At 49.7% G+C, this 23,958-nt stretch overlaps 1 protein-coding gene across 15 annotated transcripts in view; it reads left to right on the plus strand.

Annotated features, from left to right (window-relative positions):
• Nucleotides 1-23,958, plus strand: part of LOC144823590 (uncharacterized) — a 739,799-nt gene that overhangs the window by 125,438 nt on the left and 590,403 nt on the right. For 14 of the 15 annotated variants that reach the window (XM_078682228.1, XM_078682261.1, XM_078682304.1 and 11 more), the window contains exon 15: nucleotides 10,616-10,681. The exons of the other annotated variant lie outside the window; for it this stretch is intronic. In XM_078682228.1, coding sequence (XP_078538354.1) covers nucleotides 10,616-10,681 — 66 coding nt within the window. The remainder of the gene's footprint in view (nucleotides 1-10,615; nucleotides 10,682-23,958) is intronic. 15 annotated transcript variants of the gene reach the window in all.

Consider the following 23,958-nt stretch of genomic DNA (forward strand, 5'->3'; position numbering starts at 1 on the left):
AGGGGAAAGCGGTGCACAAGTGCACGCTGTCGAGATGGATTATCCTGTGTATAAAGATTGAATGTTTTTTATAATGGATGTATTATATATTCATGCATATTGCATTGTTTTCACACTATGTGTGTTGGTCTGAATACTGTGCACTATGTATACTATTACTGTTTATGTCGGTCCATCCGTGTGCCTCGGGGGCACGGAAAAAAAGGGCAGAACTGACGTCATCACGCCGATGAGGCCCTATTATGGATCCAGTGACGTCAGCGGGGTCGCGAGCGGAGTCGTACCCTTTGTGACGTTGTCCATGACCTCGCCGGCGTGGAGAGCTACAAAAGTTTCCAATTGGCTGCTGCGCAGGGGATATTCACAAGGTGAGTGTGAGAAGTTGGCCTGATATATGATGCTCACTAGTTCTAGTGTGTATAGGATAAACAGGAGGGAACCCATAAACCAAGTTGGGATGGGTGTAGACTGTAAGTGTAAACAATTCCCAACAGGTATCAATAGGAAGACAGTTCAAAGGGTGTATGCAATATGCATTACAAATGAAAAGAAAAGGAGTCACTGTAAACTTGAGAACAAACGGGTATTATTCACCATTTAGAAAGCTAGGCAGGTCTTTTTACAACGTCATACAGTTAAACAGCACTGTATACAATAAATGGGGTGACAACCCGGTGGCACTTGGTGCAAGCGGTATATACATGAATATGTACAGTGAATAGTGACGGTGGTGCAAGTGCAGGGGTGAAAACAGCGTGGTCGGCGCGAAGTGACAGTGAAAAAATACACAGAGTAATGGCTCCAGGGATTTAAGTAATAATCACTTAAAACAAGATTCAATTCCAGGAGTACAAAACAGGTAAAGCGCCATAAAATTAGGCTGTATTGTCGACGGCGTTTCGATCCTCATCACTCGGGATCATCATCAGGACGGGGTTGTCGGGGGAAGACAGTGCTGTGGGGTAAGAGAGGACGAGTCAGGGGAGAACCTAAGGACTGACGGACGCGCGAGTGGCTTGCTGCTGACTGGGACGAGGCTCGGATAGCAGGGGGGCAACAAGGGCCACTGTGGGAGATACCAGGGTTCTAAGTAGGTTTGGAGCAGTGCGGCACGCGGCCGGGGACAGAACCTAGGAATGGCGCTTGTGGAGACGCTACAATTGAAGGGATAATGGGAGACGCTGCAGGTACCGGGATTGTGAGCAAGCTGTCTGGGGTCTCTGGTGGGTAGCAGACGGCTAGCGTTAAAAGCCGGGTTGGCGCTGCGGAGGGAGACTGGTAAATAAGCGTGGGCGTGGAACCAGCAAAACTGTCTGGGTTCGCGCTTCAGAGGGAGACTGGAAAATAAGCGCGGGCGCTGAGAAGGCAAAACTGTCTGGGGTCTCTGATAAGTGGCAGAGGGCTAACATTAAACCCGGGACTGGCGCTGCAGCGGAGGTCTAGAGGTTAGACGCGGGAGCTGTGCGGGAGGCAAGAAAGCAATAGCTTAAAGCGTAGATGAGCGGTAAACTTACAGATCCGCTGCTGTCAAGGTCGTGCAGTCGGAGGGGCTGGAAGTAAAGGTCCGGAGCTGCACAAAAAGGTGTTTTAATGTTAAAGAAGGCGGTAAATGGAGGAAAGATAAGTCGAGCCGAGGTGGCTTTGGATTTACCTGAATGCAGGGGAGACTTGAGTAGACGGTGGAAATCTGCGTCTGGGAGGGGGAAAAAGGGGGGTCATTAACCTTCAGGAAACTCTGGGAATGAAGTAGCCAACGGGGGTGGCGGGTGGGTGTACAAGGTGGCTTACCTGAATGAATCAAAGGTATGCCGGGTGGGTTATTCCAGGGTGTAGCTTCAAGCAATGAATGCGGGAGCGGAGCGCGGACAAAACAGCGCTGTTGAAGAAAGCGGTGGGCGGGGGGCGGGGCGGGAGGCGGGACACTGCGCGCGCACTGAGGGGTAGGGGGAGTGGCTGCTGGTTACCGCGGCAACTCTAGTCACTAGGAAAGGAAAGGAAAAGACGCGCGCATTTTCCTAACAGAGGCTGGTTGATATGGCAACCAAGGAAGCCGTGTCAGGGCGGATTGCCAGTGTCTAAGATGGAGCAGGGCGGTGGTTAATAAGATGCAAGGAGATGCATCAAGGTAACTCGGTCCTGTAAACCGGACAATAAGCCATCAGCAATTCACAATTACCAGGAAATATATACATTTACATATACACAGCCGGCGAAAAGAATTAATTATAAGCAATGTAGAGTTGCTTGAAGACATTGAATCTCCTATAGTCTGGCAATGACACATGTAAACATCAATCAACAAACTTGAAGTCGATGTGGAGAACAGCTGTATAAAGTTCAACCGTGTTCAAGCGGTAGGTGGCTGTTTACAAAAATCAATGTTCCACAGCAAGTCTTGGACAAGGGGGACTGCAGAGTAAACATACAAGCAGGCCCAGACAAGCAATATTATCATATGTACAATTTCAGAATGCATGCTGGATTTGATTATTGGAACATATGGGCATGAGAACTGCATGTGTGTACAAGGTGAAGGCAGGGGGTTTCAAGGATACCCAGGGCTCAGGTTGCATTTCAGATGAGAATAGTATTGTTCCACTCATCAAAGGTGTTTAACCCATGGTTCACCGAGTCCACTCTAGAGATCCATTTACATTCTGCTCTGTTGAGGAGGGCGGTCATGTTGCCACCTCTAACGGGTAATGTAGGTTTCTCGATGACAGTCCATCTGAGATCTGTGTCCGCATGTGCTTTTTCCAAGAAATGTGCAACTAGTGGAGCAGTTAGTACCTTGCAATTTATCCTACTTTTGTGTTGAATTATGCGTTGTTTCACCATTTGGGTGGTTTGGCCGATGTAGAGTAGGTCACATGGACAGCGGATGGCATAGACGACATTCTGGGTTTTGCAGTTAGAATGGTGCGTGAGTTGATGGCTTTGGCCATTAAACCGGAATTCTTTGGTGTTTGCAGTCAGGTCACAGACACTGCATGATTGGCATTTGAAATGTCCGATAACTGGCTCCAGTCCCCATGCAGAGGTGATGGTGTGTTTTTCGGTTGAGGTGGTAGCCCATGTGATTGCACGTACCAGGTGGTTGGCGATATTATTGCCCCTTTGGTAGGAGAAAAGGGGGGGCTCGCGGAATTGTTCCTCGCAGCGTAAAATCGGCCAGTTCTTCTTGATTATTTTGGACACTTTGTTGCTGTCCGGGCTGTATACCGACACGAAGGGAATTCGGGTCATGGTCTTCTTGTTGCTGTTGGGAACTAGTAGATCCTCGCGATGATTGTACCAGGCTCTCTTTTTGGCTTTGGTCACAAGGCGTCTGGGGTAGCCTCTGTTGGTTAATTTTGTGACCAGGATATCTGCTTCTCGAAAGTAGTCCTTACGCCATTTGCAATTACGGCGGATTCTTAAGAACTGTCCGTAGGGTAGGCCGTCTCGTAAGCCTCTGGGGTGGTAGCTTGAGTAGTGCAAAAGAGTATTGCGTTCTGTGGGTTTTCGAAAAAGGAGTGTACCCAGGGCACCGTCTTCGGCGTGAATGGTGACATCAAGAAATGGTAGATCATTCTTGGTCCATTCGCTGGTGAATTTTAAATGTTCCTGGGCAGTATTCAGCCAATTGACAAAAAGTACAAGGGTGTCCGATGTTCCATTCCAAATTAGTAGAATATCATCAATGTACCGGCGCCATAGATGGATTTGCGGCCGGTACAGATTGATGGGGTTGAGGATTAAGGATTTTTCCATCTCATGAACAAATAGAATCGCAAAATTCGGAGCGAAGCAAGCGCCCATGGATACTCCTTTCACTTGTAGGTAAAAGATGTTCTTGTACATGAAGTAGTTGTTCTGTAGGGCAACCCTTAGGAGATCCATGATGAAGTCAGATGGGACCCGGCTGGATTGAGGTCTGGAGTTTAGGAGTTTTTTAATGACCTCGAGTCCTTCTTGGTGGGGGATATTTGTATAGAGGGACTCGATGTCCATACTGACTAGTAGCTGGGATTCTTTGTCAAATGGTTGGTCTTCTATGGTGGTGATAAGATCCATCGTATCACGTATGTATGTATCTGTGATGGGCACGAAATCTTTAATGATCGCGTCCAGGTATTTACCAAGCGGTTCCAGTACTGATCCACAACCAGATACAATGGGGCGTCCAGGAGGATTCCTGGCATCCTTATGTATTTTGGGGAGGACATACAGAACCGGGGTTCTGGGATGAGGACTATTTAGATATTCAAATTCTTTCTTTGTGATAATGTCCCGATCCTTGGCTGTGGTCGTGATGGATAAGATCTTCTGTTTTATATCCGCCAAAGGGTCTTTAGATAAAACACGGTAATGTTCAGTGTTGGTAAGTTGTCGTTCGATCTCATGATCATATTGGGTGTTATTTAACACGACGATGCCTCCGCCTTTGTCCGCGGGTGTTATGACAATTTCGCTGTTGTTTTTAAGGGACATAAGTGCTTCCTTCTCTGTGAGGGGTAGGTTGTACGGAATGAACCGAGGTGTTGCCTTGAGGTCCATGACTTCCTTCATTACTAGTCTCTCAAACGCCAGTATTTCTGGTGGCATTTGGTTGGATGGAGGGTTGAAGGTGGAAGGCAGCCTGAACGGTGAGATGGAGACCGTGTCGGTGTCTGCTGTATTGGCAAAGAATTGTTTGAGTCGGATTCTCCTGAAGAATTTGAGGAGATTTGATTGCAGCTCTAGAAAGTTGGTTCTAACAGTGGGAACAAAGGATAATCCACGCGACAGTAGAGTGGTTTCTTCATGTGTCAAGATGTGATCAGACAGGTTGAAGATGGGGATAGCCATATCGCTGGAATTAGATGTGGTATTCATTGGGGGGGCCCCCATTGGTAATAGCGATTGCGTGTCTGTCGGTTGCCTGGTACCTGAGGCTGGTATTGTCTTGCTCTGGTGGCGGGGTTTTGCGGTGGTGGTTGTCCTCTGCCCCGGCCTCGGGCTAAAAAACCCGGTGGTAAGAGTGGTTGAGGTCCTGAGGTTGAGGCGGATGTAGAGGCGTCTGTATCGTCTCCAGAACTGTTAGATGAGACGGAGAAGGTGACCCGTTGGTTATTCCTGAAGCGGCCCCAGTAGCGTGTTCTTGGAGGATTCTGTTGAATGCTGTAGAATTCCTCGTCTAGGTAGGGGTACGTATTCTCTACTTTGTAGTTCTTTATGTCCCTTTCTATTTTGGTCACTTTCTTATTCACTTCAAAAGTGTTGAAGGTGGAGATGGTGTTATTGATCTTTTCCAATAGACTTTTGGCGTCGGTGATGGTGGTGTCTGATTGAATCTGTTTTTCTAGTTGGTCAATTTCTTCTAGTTCCAGACGGCTGTGTTCGATGGCTGTATCAATTCCTAGGACCATCCAATGTCTGGAGCAGGTGGTGGCTAGATAGCTAAAGTTTGTTCTGAATTTTGGGTCCTGGGTGAAGATGGCTGGGGTGTTGCGTATTTGCAATCCAAGAGGGATAACTCCTGAGCGCAAGTAGTCCGTCAGCATTCGTGCATGAAGGTCCGTTCTGATCTGCTTCTTTTTGAGCTTTTCAAGTTTGTCCAGTAAAACACGGGAGGTGTTTGGGGGTGGAGCAGTAGACGTGGATGTTGACGCTCCTGAAAGTAGGGAAGGGCCTGCCAGACGTGATTGAATGTATTCTTCTGAATAAGTAAGGGACTCCTTAGACATCTTGTGCAAACCGACAGGTTTTGTACCGATGTGTGCCTATATAAGTGAGGCAAGAAGGTAACGTACACTGGGGTACTACTCTCGCAGCTGTGCAGCTGCTCCTAACATGTATAGGATAAACAGGAGGGAACCCATAAACCAAGTTGGGATGGGTGTAGACTGTAAGTGTAAACAATTCCCAACAGGTATCAATAGGAAGACAGTTCAAAGGGTGTATGCAATATGCATTACAAATGAAAAGAAAAGGAGTCACTGTAAACTTGAGAACAAACGGGTATTATTCACCATTTAGAAAGCTAGGCAGGTCTTTTTACAACGTCATACAGTTAAACAGCACTGTATACAATAAATGGGGTGACAACCCGGTGGCACTTGGTGCAAGTGGTATATACATGAATATGTACAGTGAATAGTGACGGTGGTGCAAGTGCAGGGGTGAAAACAGCGTGGTCGGCGCGAAGTGACAGTGAAAAAATACACAGAGTAATGGCTCCAGGGATTTAAGTAATAATCACTTAAAACAAGATTCAATTCCAGGAGTACAAAACAGGTAAAGCGCCATAAAATTAGGCTGTATTGTCGACGGCGTTTCGATCCTCATCACTCGGGATCATCATCAGGACGGGGTTGTCGGGGGAAGACAGTGCTGTGGGGTAAGAGAGGACGAGTCAGGGGAGAACCTAAGGACTGACGGACGCGCGAGTGGCTTGCTGCTGACTGGGACGAGGCTCGGATAGCAGGGGGGCAACAAGGGCCACTGTGGGAGATACCAGGGTTCTAAGTAGGTTTGGAGCAGTGCGGCACGCGGCCGGGGACAGAACCTAGGAATGGCGCTTGTGGAGACGCTACAATTGAAGGGATAATGGGAGACGCTGCAGGTACCGGGATTGTGAGCAAGCTGTCTGGGGTCTCTGGTGGGTAGCAGACGGCTAGCGTTAAAAGCCGGGTTGGCGCTGCGGAGGGAGACTGGTAAATAAGCGTGGGCGTGGAACCAGCAAAACTGTCTGGGTTCGCGCTTCAGAGGGAGACTGGAAAATAAGCGCGGGCGCTGAGAAGGCAAAACTGTCTGGGGTCTCTGATAAGTGGCAGAGGGCTAACATTAAACCCGGGACTGGCGCTGCAGCGGAGGTCTAGAGGTTAGACGCGGGAGCTGTGCGGGAGGCAAGAAAGCAATAGCTTAAAGCGTAGATGAGCGGTAAACTTACAGATCCGCTGCTGTCAAGGTCGTGCAGTCGGAGGGGCTGGAAGTAAAGGTCCGGAGCTGCACAAAAAGGTGTTTTAATGTTAAAGAAGGCGGTAAATGGAGGAAAGATAAGTCGAGCCGAGGTGGCTTTGGATTTACCTGAATGCAGGGGAGACTTGAGTAGACGGTGGAAATCTGCGTCTGGGAGGGGGAAAAAGGGGGGTCATTAACCTTCAGGAAACTCTGGGAATGAAGTAGCCAACGGGGGTGGCGGGTGGGTGTACAAGGTGGCTTACCTGAATGAATCAAAGGTATACCGGGTGGGTTATTCCAGGGTGTAGCTTCAAGCAATGAATGCGGGAGCGGAGCGCGGACAAAACAGCGCTGTTGAAGAAAGCGGTGGGCGGGGGGCGGGGCGGGAGGCGGGACACTGCGCGCGCACTGAGGGGTAGGGGGAGTGGCTGCTGGTTACCGCGGCAACTCTAGTCACTAGGAAAGGAAAGGAAAAGACGCGCGCATTTTCCTAACAGAGGCTGGTTGATATGGCAACCAAGGAAGCCGTGTCAGGGCGGATTGCCAGTGTCTAAGATGGAGCAGGGCGGTGGTTAATAAGATGCAAGGAGATGCATCAAGGTAACTCGGTCCTGTAAACCGGACAATAAGCCATCAGCAATTCAGTTCTAGTGATCACCCTATATCAGTCCAAACAACCCTTATGGTGATTGGTTGTAAGTCAACCTTATAGACCAGCTATCCTAATGGTAGCATGGACAGAGCAGTCTTAGGCTAAACTCTTTTGGCATGTGAAGCTAGCTGTTTTACCACATATAACCCCTTGAATACCAGATGAAAGGACACCACACAGGTTGTTATGAAAATAAACAATATATTTATTACAAACAAACACCTCTGAACTCTTTATGAGATCAGAGGGCTAAGCACATGACAAGACTCTTAAGAAAAATACAGTAAATCGCACAAGTTACAATGGTGCCCTAGGGGCACGGTAAACCATATACTAAGTAAATGGTATAAGGAAATCGATAGAGGAAATGGAGATGCCCAGAGGCTGTAGGATCGCTGGGACTACACTACCGTAACCTTAGGTAAGTAGCAGGAGGCCCACGGGACGCGTGTGCAGAGTGTGAACTCACACGCGAGATGCGGAACAAAGTCAATGGGCAGAACAAATTACGAAAAGGTAAGTAACAGACAGTTCCGACTAGTTAGGACTAAAACCTGGACACTAGGAGGGTCAATCTACCCTTGAGCACCAAAATGCTCTTGTTACCTCACCCACGGGCTGCGGGTGCATAGGTGTCAAAGTGTGTCGGGTTTCCGCGTCGAAGTCTATGGAGCCTGGAAGAAAGATGCTGCAGGCGACCAGGAGGAAGATGTCCGGTGCGATCCAAGGGTGGATCGAGGAAGAAGAGGGCCTGAAAACAGAGGGGACAATGTTCAAAGTCACTAGCCAGTGACCGGTGTGGAACCAGGAAGGAACCAGGTGCTGTCTTTGCGATCAGGTGAAGAGTGGACGCTTTTCTCTGCAGCCACGTGGACCAGGAGGTGTCTTCGACGACCAGGATGGAGGCACGAGCTGTCCCACGCAGGCTCTTGCTGTCGGCGGTGTAGGATCCGGATTTGGAGTCAACAGGCCTTGGCAAAGGCAACCCACGCAGTGAGTGGAAACGGCGTCTGGTGCGGACCAGGAGGGTCCGGGGTGCTCCTCTTTTGGAAGGGAGCAAGGGCCAGTCTGGAGCAACCAGACCAGCAGTGTAGATTTTGTGGATCGTCGTCTAGGAGGCCACTAGCCAGCCGGCAAGTGACCAGACAACGCGTCGAGCAGCAATCAAGCAAAAGGGCCCCACGCAGATCTCGTGGATGCTGGAGGGCTGGTCTTCTGTGCAGGAGCTGCTCGGGGCTGGGGCTTCTCAATCCCCAAATCACTTACTCGAGGATGCCTCTGAAGTCGTGCTGGAAGCGAAGTGCAGTTTCTTCAAGATGGCCGGTCCAACGTGTCTCGTCGCACCCACGGGTCTCAGCTGTGCTGCAGATGTGCGTAGAGGTCGGAGAGGTCTGGGAACCCGGGTCTCCTCGGGCTCTGAGGTCTGGTTCCGGCAGGAAGGACGACAAAGTGAACCACTAGGATGCTTGATGGTGCCTGCAGTTGCAGGGTCGACACTCCTTGCCCACAAGGGAGATTTCTTCAGTCTTCTGTGGAGCAGAACGTCGAAGTCCAGAGTTTCTTCTTGTAAAGTTGTTCAGGATAATCTAATCTGGAATGGGACCAGCTCCTACCTTTATCCTGCTAAAGGGGGCTGCACTAGTGACTAGGTCCCTCCCATGGGTGGGACCAGGAAGGGGGGTGGTTACACCCCCTATCCTTTGTTCGGTTTCGCGCCAGAGCTGGGGCTGGAGTGCCCCAGCAACTGGTTTGAACCGGGGTATGCACAGGGACACCTTGTGTGCCCCAGGCATGTCTCATTCTTTTCAGCCCTCCCTACCTCAATACACAAAATCCTGTCTGGGGTGGTGCAAGCACCTCCCAAGGCAGGAAACCCTTTGTCCAGGCCTCCCTCGCTAGAAGGACTCCCAGCAGCAGGAGGTCAGGCTTGTGTCTGTGGTGGCAGCATCCATTTTGTGATGCTGAGGCTCTGCTTAACTTTAACCGGGGTTCACAGTTACATACATGTCGTGTCCCTCTAAAAGGGTGGAATGCTACCCCCGTCGCCAGAACTGGCGAGGGGGTAGTATCCCAATTCGTATGACACCTTACTTGACATGTTTTGATAATGCTATGCCAAAGTTAGCAATAACCGCGAGGATTATAATGCACTTAAAAGTATATGGTATAGCGTTATCATGGAAACAGCTAAAGGACTTGGTTCCCGAAAGCTGTAGACAGGCTCAGCTCATGCTAGAGCACCATCTCACATAATTCCAAGCACTCTGCCTTCAGGATTGATAAGGCCTGCCATAGGAGTGACTTATAGGAGTATATGGGTCCATTTTGGGGTTAGATATAGGTATACTATATCTACAGCCAAGGGTGATTACAACACCTTGCCCCAGCTGTCTTAGCAGCCAGTTGTGTCAGTTTGGATGGCCAGCCAGGGGTGGCATAATACATGCTGCAGCCCTTGGTAGGCCCTGGGTACACCTATGCCCTGGGTACCTAAGGGACACTGTACAGGGGCTGATAAGGTGACCCAGCATCCAATTAGGTATGTACCTAAGGTACATGGAGTCCATTTTACAGAGAGAGCAATTAGTCTGGGGTCCTGAATAGCAGGGCCCCAGGCCAACTAGGTCGAAAACCAGCTAAACACTAGGCAAAAAGTTGGGGGCAACCATAGTCAGATATCCACCTTCCTACAGTGAGGAATCCACAGGCAGATACTGTATCTACCAGAAAAAGCGTTACTGAAGGTAAGTAACTTGTTCGTTAGGTATATACTGTTACAATTTTTAGACTACTCATACACCTGTCCATTTACCATCACCCAAATGTATTTCTTGTCGAGGTATTTCCATAGCTCTATTTCTTAGAATTATTTTCTAACTTGCACTAATGACTCCATCCCCAATGTAAGGAGGTAAGGGGCATTAGAAACCCAGTGACCACATCAGATAAACTTCAATGATTTGTGAAATCCAAATGCCAAATTACCCCACACACAATTTTATTTTGTTGTAAATGTTAGTTCTTTTTTGTTTCTTCCAGTTACCTACAACAAATGTTGCTGACCAGAAGCTGGATCCAACAATTGAGAAAAAATCACTTGAAGAGGTTAGTATATTCAGTCTGTTGATCCATGTTTGTGAAAAGCTGAAGAATATCCTGTTTGGCACTGATTTGCTCATGCTTACCATGCTAAGAGGGAACTAGAGATACCCTTTGCCCATTATCAATGAGAGACGAGGGCTTGGTTCCAAGGTTAGATTTTCCACACTCACGACCATCTTTGTTTTGCTGGGGCACACATTTCAGAGTCATTTAAGACTAAAGTCTTGTGCACAGACTTGGGTACTTAGTTTCTGTAGTAGGGGATCTCTGTGTATAGTCATAATCTAGTGAATAGTCCCGCCCATGTGCGTGGACCCCGGAGCAGTCAAAAATAATCTCTTAAGTTGTCAAAACATGCAGAAATGCACAGACACTTAAGAGAGAATTTAGATAATGCAGCCTATATCCACAGGCTACACTGTCCAGTACTTCAACTAGAAATTCCACCAATCACCCACAAACAGCACAGCCTGCCCAGGTTTCTCCACAAAGAAAAACCTTGCCTTTAACAGCAAAACCCTCTGGAATGATAGAGAGGAAGAAGTGGACAGACAAGCCCCATAGGCTGCCATTATGTGGCTCAGAACAGGATACTGTGCCTTTAAGAGAACTTTCCAGAAGTTTCACAGTATCCCAGAATGCACTGCAGGTCCCTTTTACTTTCAGTTCTTTTTTCCGGCTCCTGCTAGCAGGATCCTGGAGCATTGAGCTCTCCCTTTCTAAGGGTTTATTTGGTGATTTTTCACTTTTTCAAGTGTTTGAGTGTTTTCATTTGAAGTACTTGGTGCTCTCTTCCTTGTGTGTGTTTCTGAACACCCTTTTTTTTGTCAAAATGCCTGCTTTGTTTGACAAATACCCAGAGTGTTCGAGGAAGAAGGCCAAGTCGGACCCAAACGAGGTGTGCATCATCTGCCTTCCCTCATCTCATGTCCCAGAGGAGTGTGACATTTGCCAGGGCTTCTCCAGCAGGACCCTGAGAGATAGGATGAAGATCAGGCTCCAAGGCCTGGAAGACAGAAGACTGAAGGCACAAGGTAGGTCTGGGCAGACTTCCTCTGCCCATGCTGAGGCCTTTGGGGGGGCTTCCCAGGGGCAGGAAGACAAGCAAACGTCCCTATTCTCCGTCGGCGTCGATTGCATCGACGACGGCGTCGAGAGGGATGACTGCAGCCTGTTCCCCGTCTCCCTAGGGCTCTGGGTCGAAGCCGCGTCGGCGCTCGGCGTCGAGGGAACTGAATAGACCGCCGTCGAGATCTCCGGTGACGATTTCATTGTCGTCGGCGTCGTCGTCGAGTGATCGACGTCGAGAGGTGGCCCGGCGTCGGCGCTCGCCGTCGAGGCGACACCGTCGTTCACCGTCGGCGAAGAGGAGGAGGTCGTCGTCAAGGGGATCCTTGACATCGAGGATGACGTCGAAGTCTCGCAGGCGTTCAGCGTCGAGGAGACGCTCGTCGTCGTGGCGTAGACGGTCGCCGTCAAGGCGAAGGCGTTCGCCTTCGAGGAGGAGGCGTTCGCCGTCAAGAAGGAGGCGTTCGCCGTCGAAAAGGAGGCGCTCGCCATCAAAAAGGAGGCGCTCGCCGTCGAGGGACCGACGGTCGCCGTCGGGGCGACGTTCTTCGACGCCAAAGAGGCGCAGAAGGAGTTCTGGCGCCAGGGGTCATTCTAGCCAGCGGCATGTGCCGATAGGGGACTCTCCATCGCCTAGGAAGAAGGGAAAGTCACCGGGCTCGGTGTACTCTGAGGTGTATACGCCTCCTAAGCCGAGGTCGACCCCTCCACCTCCTCCCTTGCCCAAGGAACCTCCACCGCAGACTCCCCCCGCCTCCGCTTCCACCTCAGCCTCAGCCTCAACCTCAGCCTCAGCCTCAGCCTCATCCTCAGCCTCAACCTCAGCCTCAGCCTCTTCCTCGGCTTCCACCTGGCGGACCGCCTCCGGTTCCTCCAAGGACAGCTTCACTGCCACGGTACCCGACTCCACCTAAGGGGACCCCTCAGCCGAGGCCCCCAGTCAGGCCAAGGTCGACTACTCCTGTGAGGCCTGTGGAGCGTCCGAAGCCAAGGAGAGGGAGATCGCGGAGTCGTCACAGGTCATCCACGAGATCAAGACGACGCCACAGGAGGCGCATATCACGGTCCCACGCGGACTCTTCTGGGACCAGGGACTACTCACCGACTGTGTCGGAATCCCCTGGGACGAGGGTGTCGCCCGTAGACGACATCGTCACATTCCAGGATGTTCTGCTGAGGGGTGCAGCTAAGTTGGGCATCACAGTGATGGTGCCTACGCCCACGACGTCCGTGATCTTCGAGACGCTCCACAAAAAGCACCTGTCTCGGCCATTGCTGCCTTTAGTACCAGGATTGGTAGAGCCCGCCGGGAAGTTGTTTCTCACTCCCGCGGTGACGAAGGCTGCTCCCTCCAGGCTCCTGAAGAAGTACTGGGCCCCGGATTCTGACCCGGCTTTCCTTTGGATGGATCCGACACTGGACTCTGTCATAGTGACGGCGGCTAGGAAGCAGCATGCCACAGCTCAGTCCTCTAGGGTACCTCCTGATAAGGAGAGCCGCTGGATGGACTCGGCAGGCAGAAAGGTCTGTGGGACGGCATCTACTGCGATGAAGGCGGCTAGTGCCACGGCTTTGCTAGGGCGATATGATCGAGCTCTATGGGAGTCCCTCCAACAATTCACTGAGCTCCTTCCTCAAGAGAAGAAAGAGGATTTTCAGGAGATTCTGAAGGAGGGTATGCTGGTGTCGAACCAACTCATCAGCGCGGCGGCTGATGTGTCTCTTCTGGCGGCACATGGGTACTGTCAACCAAAGACGCCACGCTTGGCTTCGCCTTACATCGCTCAAGCCAGAGGCTCAGCAGCAGGTGGCCAATCTGCCTTTCTCGGGGGAAACCCTGTTTGGCAAGCATGCGGATGACGAGATGGCCCGCATGAAGGCGGAGGCCGAGACCCTGACGGCTGTCGGGTTGGAGAAGCCCAAGGAGAAGAAGACCTACCGCCCATTCCAGAGACGGTTTGGGCGCAGGGCAGAGGGCGTGGGCAGTCTTCAGGACAGCAGCAACAACAGCAGCAGCATTTCCGAAGGCCCTTCCAGAAGCGCCAGAAGGGCAGGGGCGGCCAGCAGTCCGCAGCAGCGAACAAAGGCCCTGCTGGGTCTCGACCCTGAGAGGTTACTTCCCCTACATCCGTTACCAGCTCCGGTGGGGGGAAGCGTTCAATTTTTTCTGGCAGATGAAGAAAAATTACTCAGGACAAGTGGGTGCTGAATATTGTTTGCAGCGGATACAGTCTTCGGTTCACCAACCCGCCTCCAGCAATTCCTCCGGTCAGCTCGCGGTTTCAGCTGCGCGAGCTCCAGGTGGAGGCCGATATCTTGTTAAGGAAAATGGCGATAGAAGACGTACCTCTGTCTCGAAGGGGAAGAGGTCTGTACTCCCGGTTCTTTCTGGTTCGCAAGAAGGACAAGAACGAGTTCAGGCCCATTCTGGATTTGCGACAAGCAAACAAGTGGATTCGCAGAGAGAAGTTTCGCATGCTGTCGTTGCATCAGATTTATCCGAAGCTGCAGCAGGGAGACTGGCTCTGCGCTATAGACCTACAGGATGCGTACTTCCATGTGCCCATTGCACACAAACACAGGAAGTTCCTGTGATTCCAAGTCGGCGCCAATCATTATCAGTACACAGTACTGCCATTCGGGCTGAAGTCTGCGCCCAGAACATTCTCAAAGTGCATGGCAGTGGTAGCTGCACACCTGAGGAAGAACAAGGTGTTTGTCTACCCGTACCTGGACGATTGGTTGATCAAGGCCTCCTCCTTCTCGGAAGCTCAAGCGCACTTCCAGAAGACGTGCGTTCTCTTGAAAAGCTGGGGTTGCACATCAACATGTCCAAGTCTGTCCCGACTCCGGTCCAGTGCATACAGTACTTGGGAGCCTCCATCAATACGCTGTCAGCAAGCGTGTCTCCTCCGGAGGAGAGACGATTATCACTCCTTGGGAAGGCTCAGGCTCTTATGACCGCTCCATCTACAACAGTGAGGACGGTGTCTTCTCTACTGGGGTCGATGGCCTCTTGTATCTTCCTCACGCTACACGTGCGGCTGCACATGAGACCATTGCAGGAGTGCTTGGAGGATCAGTGGGATCAGAGGAAAGGATCTTGGGACGGCAAGATACGACTGTCTCTGCATGCTCTTCAGTCTCTGAAGTGGTGGTGTTCAGCGGAGAATCTCCTCAGAGGGGTTCCCCTCCACAAGGACATTCCCACACAGACTATCGTGACGGATGCGTCTCTCCACGGCTGGGGGGCGCACTACGGAGACTTACAGATACAAGGAACGTGGTCCTCGACGGAGTCCACTTATCACATCAATTTCCTGGAACTCAGAGCTGTTCACTTGGCACTGAAGGCCTTTAATCCGTCCTTCCAGACCAACTCTCTGCTGGTACAGACGGACAATACGACTACGATGTATTACCTCAACAAGCAGGGGGGCTCGAGATCGCACACTCTGTCGCAGGAGGCCCAGGCGATCTGGCACTGGCTTCTAGCCAGAGGACTGACGATAACAGCTACCCATCTGCCAGGTGTGCAGAATGTTCAGGCCGACGCACTGAGCAGACTGATTCAGATAAACCACGAATGGGTCATAAACAACGAAGTACTAGGAGAAGTCTTCGCAAGGTGGGGGACTCCAGACGTAGATCTGTTCGCCATCGCCGAAAACAGCAAATGCCGGGACTTCGCCTCCAGGTACTACCAGCCGGGGACACTGGGAAATGCGTTATGGATCAACTGGTCGAACAGCTTTCTGTACGCTTTTCCACCCATTCCCCTGATTCCGGCTGTGCTCATCAAGCTGTCCCAGTCCAGGGCGCGGATGATCCTGATTGCCCCGGAATGGCCCAGGCAGTAGTGGTTCACGGACCTGCTTCACCGGTCTCTCCTTCCTCACATACGGCTGCCGTGCTGGCCGGACCTTCTCACAAAGTTCGGGGGGCAGATAGTGCACCTCAACTTCTCGTCTTTGAGTTTGGCGGCATGGCTCCTGAGATAGTGCAATATGGCCATTTGAATCTACCAGAAGATTGTATGGACATACTGAAGGAGGCTAAGAGACCTTCCACCTGGACTTCCTATGCTTACAAGTGGAAGAGATTTTGCATCTGGTACAAGTCCAAGAACTATGACCCAACGACGTGTAAGGAAGATGTTATCCTTCCGTATGTTCTACATTTGGCGCAGTCTGGCCTTAATGTCCATTCCATTAAGGTTCATCTCGCTGCGCTGACTGCCTACAGGAAATGCCCTTCATAGACTTCCTTCTTCCAGATCCCTGTGATCAAAGATTTTTTGGAAGGCTTGAAGAAAGTGTTCCCTCCTGTCCGGCTTCCTTCACCTTCATGGGAATTGAACGTGGTGCTGTCCAGATTGATGAAGGAGCCTTTTGAACCTATTCATAAGGCTTCGTTGCAGCACCTATCCTGGAAGGCGGCGTTCCTCGTGCCCATTACATCGGCCCGCAGGGTGAGTGAAATTCAGGCGTTGTGTTGCCAAGAACCTTATACTGTATTTCATGCTGTTAAGGTTGTTATGCGTACTCACCCTAAATTTCTTCCAAAGGTTATATCTGATTTCAATGTTAACCAGACCATAACTTTACCTACGTTTTTTCAGAACCCTTCATCTCCAGCGGAAAGGTCCCTGCATTCCCTGAATGTTAGGAGGGTGTTGAAATTTTATCTTGATAAAACCAAAGATATTCGTAGGTCAGACCAATTGTTTATCAATTATGGAGCTGTCAGGACTGGTCTTGCTACCTCAAAGCAGTCCATCTCGAGGTGGATTGTGTCCTGTATACAATTGTGTTACCAAAAGGCTAATAAGACCTTAGGGGGTACACCTAAGGCTCATTCCATCAGGGGCAAAGCTGCCACGACTGCTTTGCTGCGTAATGTTCCAATTGCAGAAATCTGCAAGGCGGCCACTTGGAAGTCGGTCCATACCTTTGCTAAGCATTACTGTCTGGACACTGATGCCAAGGCAGATGCTCAGGTTGGGCAGGCTTCGCCGCAAAATCTGTTTGCACAGTAGTGGTGTTATTTCTTTTTTCTCCACCACCGCTTTGGTGTGGGGATGGGCTTGCCATTCTATTCACTAGATTATGACTACACACAGAGATCCCCTACTACAGAAGGAGTAGTTTCTGTCCTGTAACTCCAGTTCTGTAGTAGGGGTATCTCTGTTTTAGTCATAAGCGCCCGCCCTCCTCCCCGGTGGTTAGAGATATTCATGTAAGGAATGCTACAGGTCTGGCATGTTACGCCTTCAGAAAGAACTGAAAGTAAAAGGGACCTGCAGTGCATTCTGGGATACTGTGAGACTTCTGGAAAGTTCTCTTAAAGGCACAGTATCCTGTTCTGAGCCACATAATGGCAGCCTATGGGGCTTGTCTGTCCACTTCTTCCTCTCTATCAATCCAGAGGGTTTTGCTGTTAAAGGCAAGGTTTTTCTCTGTGGATTAACCTGGGCAGGCTGTGCTGTTTGTGGTTGATTGGTGGAATTTCTAGTTGAAGTACAGGACAGTGTAGCCTGTGGATATAGGCTGCATTATCTGTCTTTAAATTCTCTCTTAAGTGTCTGTGCAGTTCTGCATGTTTTGACAACTTAAGAGATTATTTTTGATTGCTCCTGGGTCCACGCACATGGGCGGGACTATTCACTAGATTATTACCATAACAGAGATACCCCTACTACAGAACTGGAGTTACAGGACAGAAACTACTCCAGCTATTCCCTTCACACATACACCCCTCTGTTGTTTGATTTAGGCAGCCCTTATTAATTCTTTATGACTCTTGCTCCTTTAGTCAAGTCCACTCCTCAGACATGAAGTACCATCTCTCCAAGGCCCTTTTTCGTCTTTTCCATGATGCAGCCTTTTGAACACATTCACTTCCTCGTATATATAAATCAGCACTGCCATTGATCTGTGATTCTTGAATATGTATTTGCTGTTGCAAAAACCCAGTTTAAAATATTTTGCCATAGTATATTTACGATTGCACATTATGGGTGATGAGTTAATAGTGGTGTTCAGTTTGTTTACTGGGACTCCTCAAACTCATTTAGAGATTCATGAAAAATGACCTACACAACCACAAATTAGTGACAAAATGCCCACCCAAGGTATCCAAGGTATGAACATATTCATAGCTTAGAATGGGGAGTTCCATGGAGAGGTTGTGTTTCTGCAAGTTTCTCTGACATTTAAGTGTTTAATGTCGGGCTCACCCTGAAAGGCACATCCACTAAAGGGCACTCACTCTTCTTATTCCTGCTTACAGTGTGGTACCACAGAACCCATTTTGGAGATGATACTTTCTCCTAGCAGAACCCAGTCATGGTCTTGCGAAACTGCAGCCTAGTCGGGTGTGTTCCACTGGGGAGGTAGTCCGCTGACCTGCCTCAGTCACTTACCTGACGCTAGGCGATGGAGACTGACTACCACCCTCTGCAGGGTGCTGGAATGTGGTGTGTAGGCATGCCTGGACAGCTGGAAACCAGAGCTGTGTGCTGTGGAGTGTGGCTGGGGCACGCCCGCAACAACCGCTCGGGCCAGTGGAGCTGCCTCTTTGTGAATTCCTGCGGGCTACAAGCCTACTTCCTGGGACCTGAGTAAGCCTAGCAGCAGTGAGATATTGGCGTCTGTCATGGGGGTGGAGTGGCACAGCAAGGTGAGAGGCTGACCGTCCGGGTTTGGGTGCTTCCGTGGCTACCGTAGTCTTGTGGCCGCAGCTGGGGTGCACAGGGGCTGCTGTGGCATGCTGACTCGCTGCAAGGTGTGCGGACCACTGTGTGATCACCTGCCTCAACACTGGGGACTTGGATCGAGTAAACTGTCCCGTGGCACTGCTGGCAGTACCGGCGCTTATAGGTGAGCCATCCCTGCGCCACTACAGTAACACTAGCACTGTGGAACATTCTGTGGCCTAGAGTTTATACCCTAATATCACTCTATAGATTGTTTGGATTCTCCACCATCATGTTCAACTGTAATTTAACACAGTAGGCCCCTTGAGATCTGGGTTTGTACCCCTCATTATTCCCCTGGCAAATCTTGGACCGCAGGACTTGCTCCGGGACTCTGACTTCTCGCAGAGGTGCTGATCCATTTTCTTACCAGCCCGCAGCATAGCAAGTGGATAAAATTGATCATCAGCAGTCAATGACCAGGGTGAGGGGGGCACCAACATAGGCTCCCCAGATATCTGTACATTGCTCCTAAATATGCAAAGTAGCCTGCAGGCAACAGATAAAAAAATATATACACTTATATCGCGAGCTGTCTTCATGCAGCACCACCTGGACAGAGCTGGTGAACTTATAAATGGCGCAGAACTTGACATATCTGAATTGGGCCATGGCCCTACTGCATACTTCAAAATGCATCAATGCCTTGAAAAACGTCTTGATGGAAATACTAATCCTTAAACATTACACGCACCAAACAAAGATCTCGAGCCATGGTCACTCCACAATGATTTGCACATTGTGGGGCTCCCGCATTCTATGACTGTTGGACTGATGGAACTGTTTGTAGGAAAGATGCTCCGCATTCTTGTTTGGCACAGGCAACCTATGATCTATGTCCCTAGTTGTAAGGGTGCTTCGATCCCTGGGTGTTTGCCCTCCTCCAGTAGCACCATCTAGACCTATCATAGCGCTTGTGCTAAATTATAGGGTCTGGCACGCTATTTTTCAGCTGTCAATTGCTGTTCAAAAGTCACAGCAGACCTTCCTCACATCCTTATATGCCAGGGACATAATACTGTAAAAGGTTTATCCTGTGGACAACCAAAACCCTGTTCTAAGAGAGATAATTAAACCTGGACAATTCTTTGGACTTCAAATTAAGTGGGATAAGTCCATGATCGTCCACTGACGTGCACTGTATCCCAATAAATTATAAACTTCCCCATGTTTTGGTGTCATAATTCAACGCTTTATCTCGGTATACAAATACACCGAAGGGTTTAGGCAGCCCTTATCTATTCTTTATAACTCCTGGTCTTTCAGTCCAGCCCACCCCTCATACAGGAAGTACTGTCTGTCCAAGTTCATTTTCAATTTCCTGTATGTGAACTTTTAAAGACATGTACTTCTTTATATGTATTTCGTATCTGTCATTGATCAGAGATTGTTGGATACGTATTTGCTGTTCCATAAACCCAGTTTCAAGCTAATTTGCCTTAGTGAATCCTGAGCCTAGCATATTTACGAGCACTCATTATAGGGAATGAGTTAATAGTGATGTTCATACCATGAATTTTCAAATTTGTTTGAGGATTCATATAAAATGAGTGACAGTACCACAAATTCCAGATATTAACACAGTCATAGCTCGGAATGGGAAGTTCCATGCAGAAAGAATTCCCACAAGTTTTGCTGACATTTCAAAGTCTGAACTTTCCATGTAAAAATGTACAAGACATGAGTGATTTCAGTTTGAGTATCCTAAATGGGCCACCCGGTGAATTACATCATAATATATCTATAAACCCTTATCATCAAACATTCTACAATGCCAACTGATGATGATTGTTAGAGATGCAGGAGTGTGCAAATAGAACTTTTTTTTCTTTGAACTTGATGGCTTTGGTAGGGGTGTTGACATGAGCGGCAGAACTATACTATGATTTCTGCTTGACCTAAACAAGATAATAAAAATGAATTTTCAGAAACAATGTGGAATTAGCATGAACTGTTGTCTATATCTATATCTATACTAATATTATAAAGAGAGAGCCCTAACCTTTGAGGCGGGTAATCTCAGTAACCACAGCACCAATCACAACACCCAATACAGCATTGGCAAGGGCAGTTGCAGCAGAAGGACATAGGCTATACAGATGGCCACCATATATATTTGAAAGGTAAAAGAACCTTGCCAGCAAAGTAGTCCCTTGTGGGCGTTTGCGTGGGCGGGGCGCGGCATGACGACAAAAAAAAATCGTTCCTTAAACGTATGCGTTGTGCTGGGGGCGTGTGCTGGGGGCATGACAAAGCCTGGGGGCGTGTGCTAGGGGCATGACAAAAATGGGCGCAGCAATTGCACAATTGCGCGAGAGCAAGGGGCAAGACAAACAACAATGGGCGCGGCAATTGCGGAATTGCACGGGAGCAAGGGGCATGGCCAATTGGCACGGAAATGTACGGGAGCAAGAGCGTTCAATGGGCGTCTGAGTTCAGCTGGAGGCGCGCCAATTGCGCAATTGTGCGGGAGCAAGGGCCGTGACAAACGACAATGGGCGCGCCAATTGCGGAATTGTATGGGAGCAAGGGCCGTGGACATTGGGCGCGGCAATCGACCGCCAACAATCGCGCCACATTCAAAAATTATGATGCCTTGCTGGTGGGGCGGTCAGAGTAGCGCTCCGCACCTGTTTCCTTTCCACGTATTGCGGGGGTCTGGCGACTTCGGACATCCTATCTTACTACCAGGCTTCCCATCTTCTCATACTAAATGACTGGTGGTATGGAGACCGGGGAGACCCGGCCTATGCCCTTGAACGATACCTGATGGACCCGGACACGCTCCACACCATCCTTTATTCGGCAGGCAAGCGGAAAAAACTCCCAATTGTTACTCAAGTGGTTTTCCGAGTGTGGCGGGGAGCCCTTCGCCGCATGGGTTGGTGGAATGTCTTGACGCAAGAAACGCCCCTTTGGCACAATGGACGTCTGCCGGCACTCGCGGCTCTCCAGGGGTTCCGGGGCTGGGATGACATAGGCATCTCGACACTGGGACACGTTATGCAAGGCACGACCCTTAAATCGTTTCAGGCTCTGCGGGATGAATACGATATGCCGCAGACCCAATTTTATAAATACCTACAATTCCGCCACGCTCTGTCCCCCTCGCTGTTAGGACTGGACAAACTGCCCGAATTTAGTCCCGTGGAAGCCAAGGTCTTTATGGGGGAACTGGGGGACAAGAAAATCTCCAATATATATCAGACTCTGGTCACGCACTGCTCTGCCTCACTAGATAAGCTACGCAAGGCATGGGAGGAAGATATTGGTGCCTTAGACGAGGATGACTGGAGGGAGGCCTTAGAGGCGCCACGAGGGGCGGCTGTTGCGGTGCGACTGAGATTTATTCAGTTTAAATATTTGCATCGTGCGTACTACACCAGAGAACGGCTGTGGCGAGCTGGCCTGATTGCTTCCCCTGAGTGTCTGAGATGTGGTAGCACGGTTGGAACGTTCTTACATACAGTGTGGTCATGTGTGCGGCTGACGCGGTTCTGGTCGGGTGTGTGGGACTGCCTGTCTGAGGTGCTGGGCTGGGACCTCCCCCGCTCCCCTAAACTGGGTCTCCTTCACGTAATGGAACAAGTGGGAGGGAATATCTACAAACGCCATCTGCTACTCCTGGGCCTTACAGTAGCCAAACGGGATGTGGCTCGTGCCTGGAAAGACCCCCGGGCTCCTGTACTGGAGGTGTGGAAGAGAGGGTTGGACTTTACAATGGGGCTGGAACGTCCGGTCTTTGAGGCCAGGGGGTGCCCCCGAAAGCACTTTAAAATATGGCAGCGCTGGGCTGAATATAGAGGGCTCTGGCTGGAACCGCCAGTGCAGCGGGACTCCGATGTGGACCACTTACCGATTGATTCTGGGTGAAGGGGCCAACACACTGATTGCGACTCCAAGAACTAATACTTTGAATCATACGAACACTGTGCCGGGGGGGGGGGGATCCGGGAGGGGAGGGCCAGGGTGGGAGTAGGGAGGGGGGAGTTGGTGGGGATCCTGTCCTTTGAAAATGTTGATTGCACTGCTGTTGTTTATTGATTACCTGCTTGTTCATTGGACCCCTGATCCATAGGGGACGGTGACCTGATTATATGCTATTTCAACGAAATAAAATCTGTTATGAAAAAAAAAAAATTATGATGCCAATCGTGCACCTGGGCGTATGCGTTCAATGGGCGTCTGCGTTCTGCTGAAAGCGTGGTAAGTAACCGTTCGCTCTACTCACTTGTGGGCCTGCATGTTGTGCTGGGGGCGTGGCACACATAATGGGGCCGAATGCAGTGTGTGCCTTGTGCTGGGTGCGTGTCAAACAGTCTGGGGCCCAATGCCGTCGGTGCCTTACTAAATTGCCGTTACGTTCCTGCCTTCACACCATGCGGGTCCTAAAAAAATAATAATACCGGGAAATAACTTTCAAGGGTCAAATAATTCGCATTGTAATACGGTCGCCGCTGGAGCCGGGCCTCAAGCTGGGGCACTCGCCACTGAGCGTGCCTGCGAGACAACAACTGCAGCGTCTCCTGCGCGCTGTCACTCAACTCTCTGCATAAACGAATTTACACACGGCGCACAACATCAACCAGGGCTGAAGCCGGCCTCAAGCGGCGGTTGACGCGACTAAGCGGCCCTGCTGGTACACTAACCTTCAAACTGACTGCACTTTCCCACACGCGCAGCGTCTCTAGCGCGACCTGTCACCCACTCAACTCTTCATACAAGGACAACGTCGGGACGGGCTGCTAGTTGGTGATAAAATGATTATCTTCGATAGTATGTAATGCTGTATTATTGGTTAACAAATGCCAAATGCAGTATAATACCCTTACAACATGTCCAACACTGCTTTTATATGGGTTTGACCTTGTGGACATAAGGACACCATTGCACTTAATTTGGTCATAAAAACTAAAATTGCACCTGAGAAAACTTTCAATAATTACCATAGTTTGTCTTTCATGGAGAACTCTTTCTGACTATCTCTTTTATCATTAGAGATGGCCTCCAACTATAGTGGATAGGGATAAGGCCATGAGTGGCATAGTAAGCAGTTACTTCTCTAATATGTATACTGTTTTTATACTAAAATCTAACATTGTTCCCAGTTCAGTGTAGATTAAGTGATTAAGTGGCTCAGAGAGGATTTCTTAAAAACTGAGTTAAATTGCATGGCTGTTCACCTTGGTAAATATTGGCACTCTAAAGGCCATTCATTGTCATTCATGCATATTTTCGTCCCCCTAACTCCCCTTGACTCTTAACTCCTTTACCTCTATATACCATACTTCTCCCCCTTCACCTAACCCTTGAAACCACTTCTTCTTCCTCTTTGCATCCTAAAAGACGCTGGCTACTTTAGCTCTTACTTCCAAATCTCTCAATCTCTACCTCTTCACTTGTCTATTTTATCATCGCATCCTTTTCTAGAAATCTGTTATTTTCAACAAAGATT

This window comes from Lissotriton helveticus, chromosome 1_1 (genome assembly GCF_964261635.1).
Source record: "Lissotriton helveticus chromosome 1_1, aLisHel1.1, whole genome shotgun sequence".
Taxonomy (NCBI): Eukaryota; Metazoa; Chordata; class Amphibia; order Caudata; family Salamandridae; genus Lissotriton; species Lissotriton helveticus.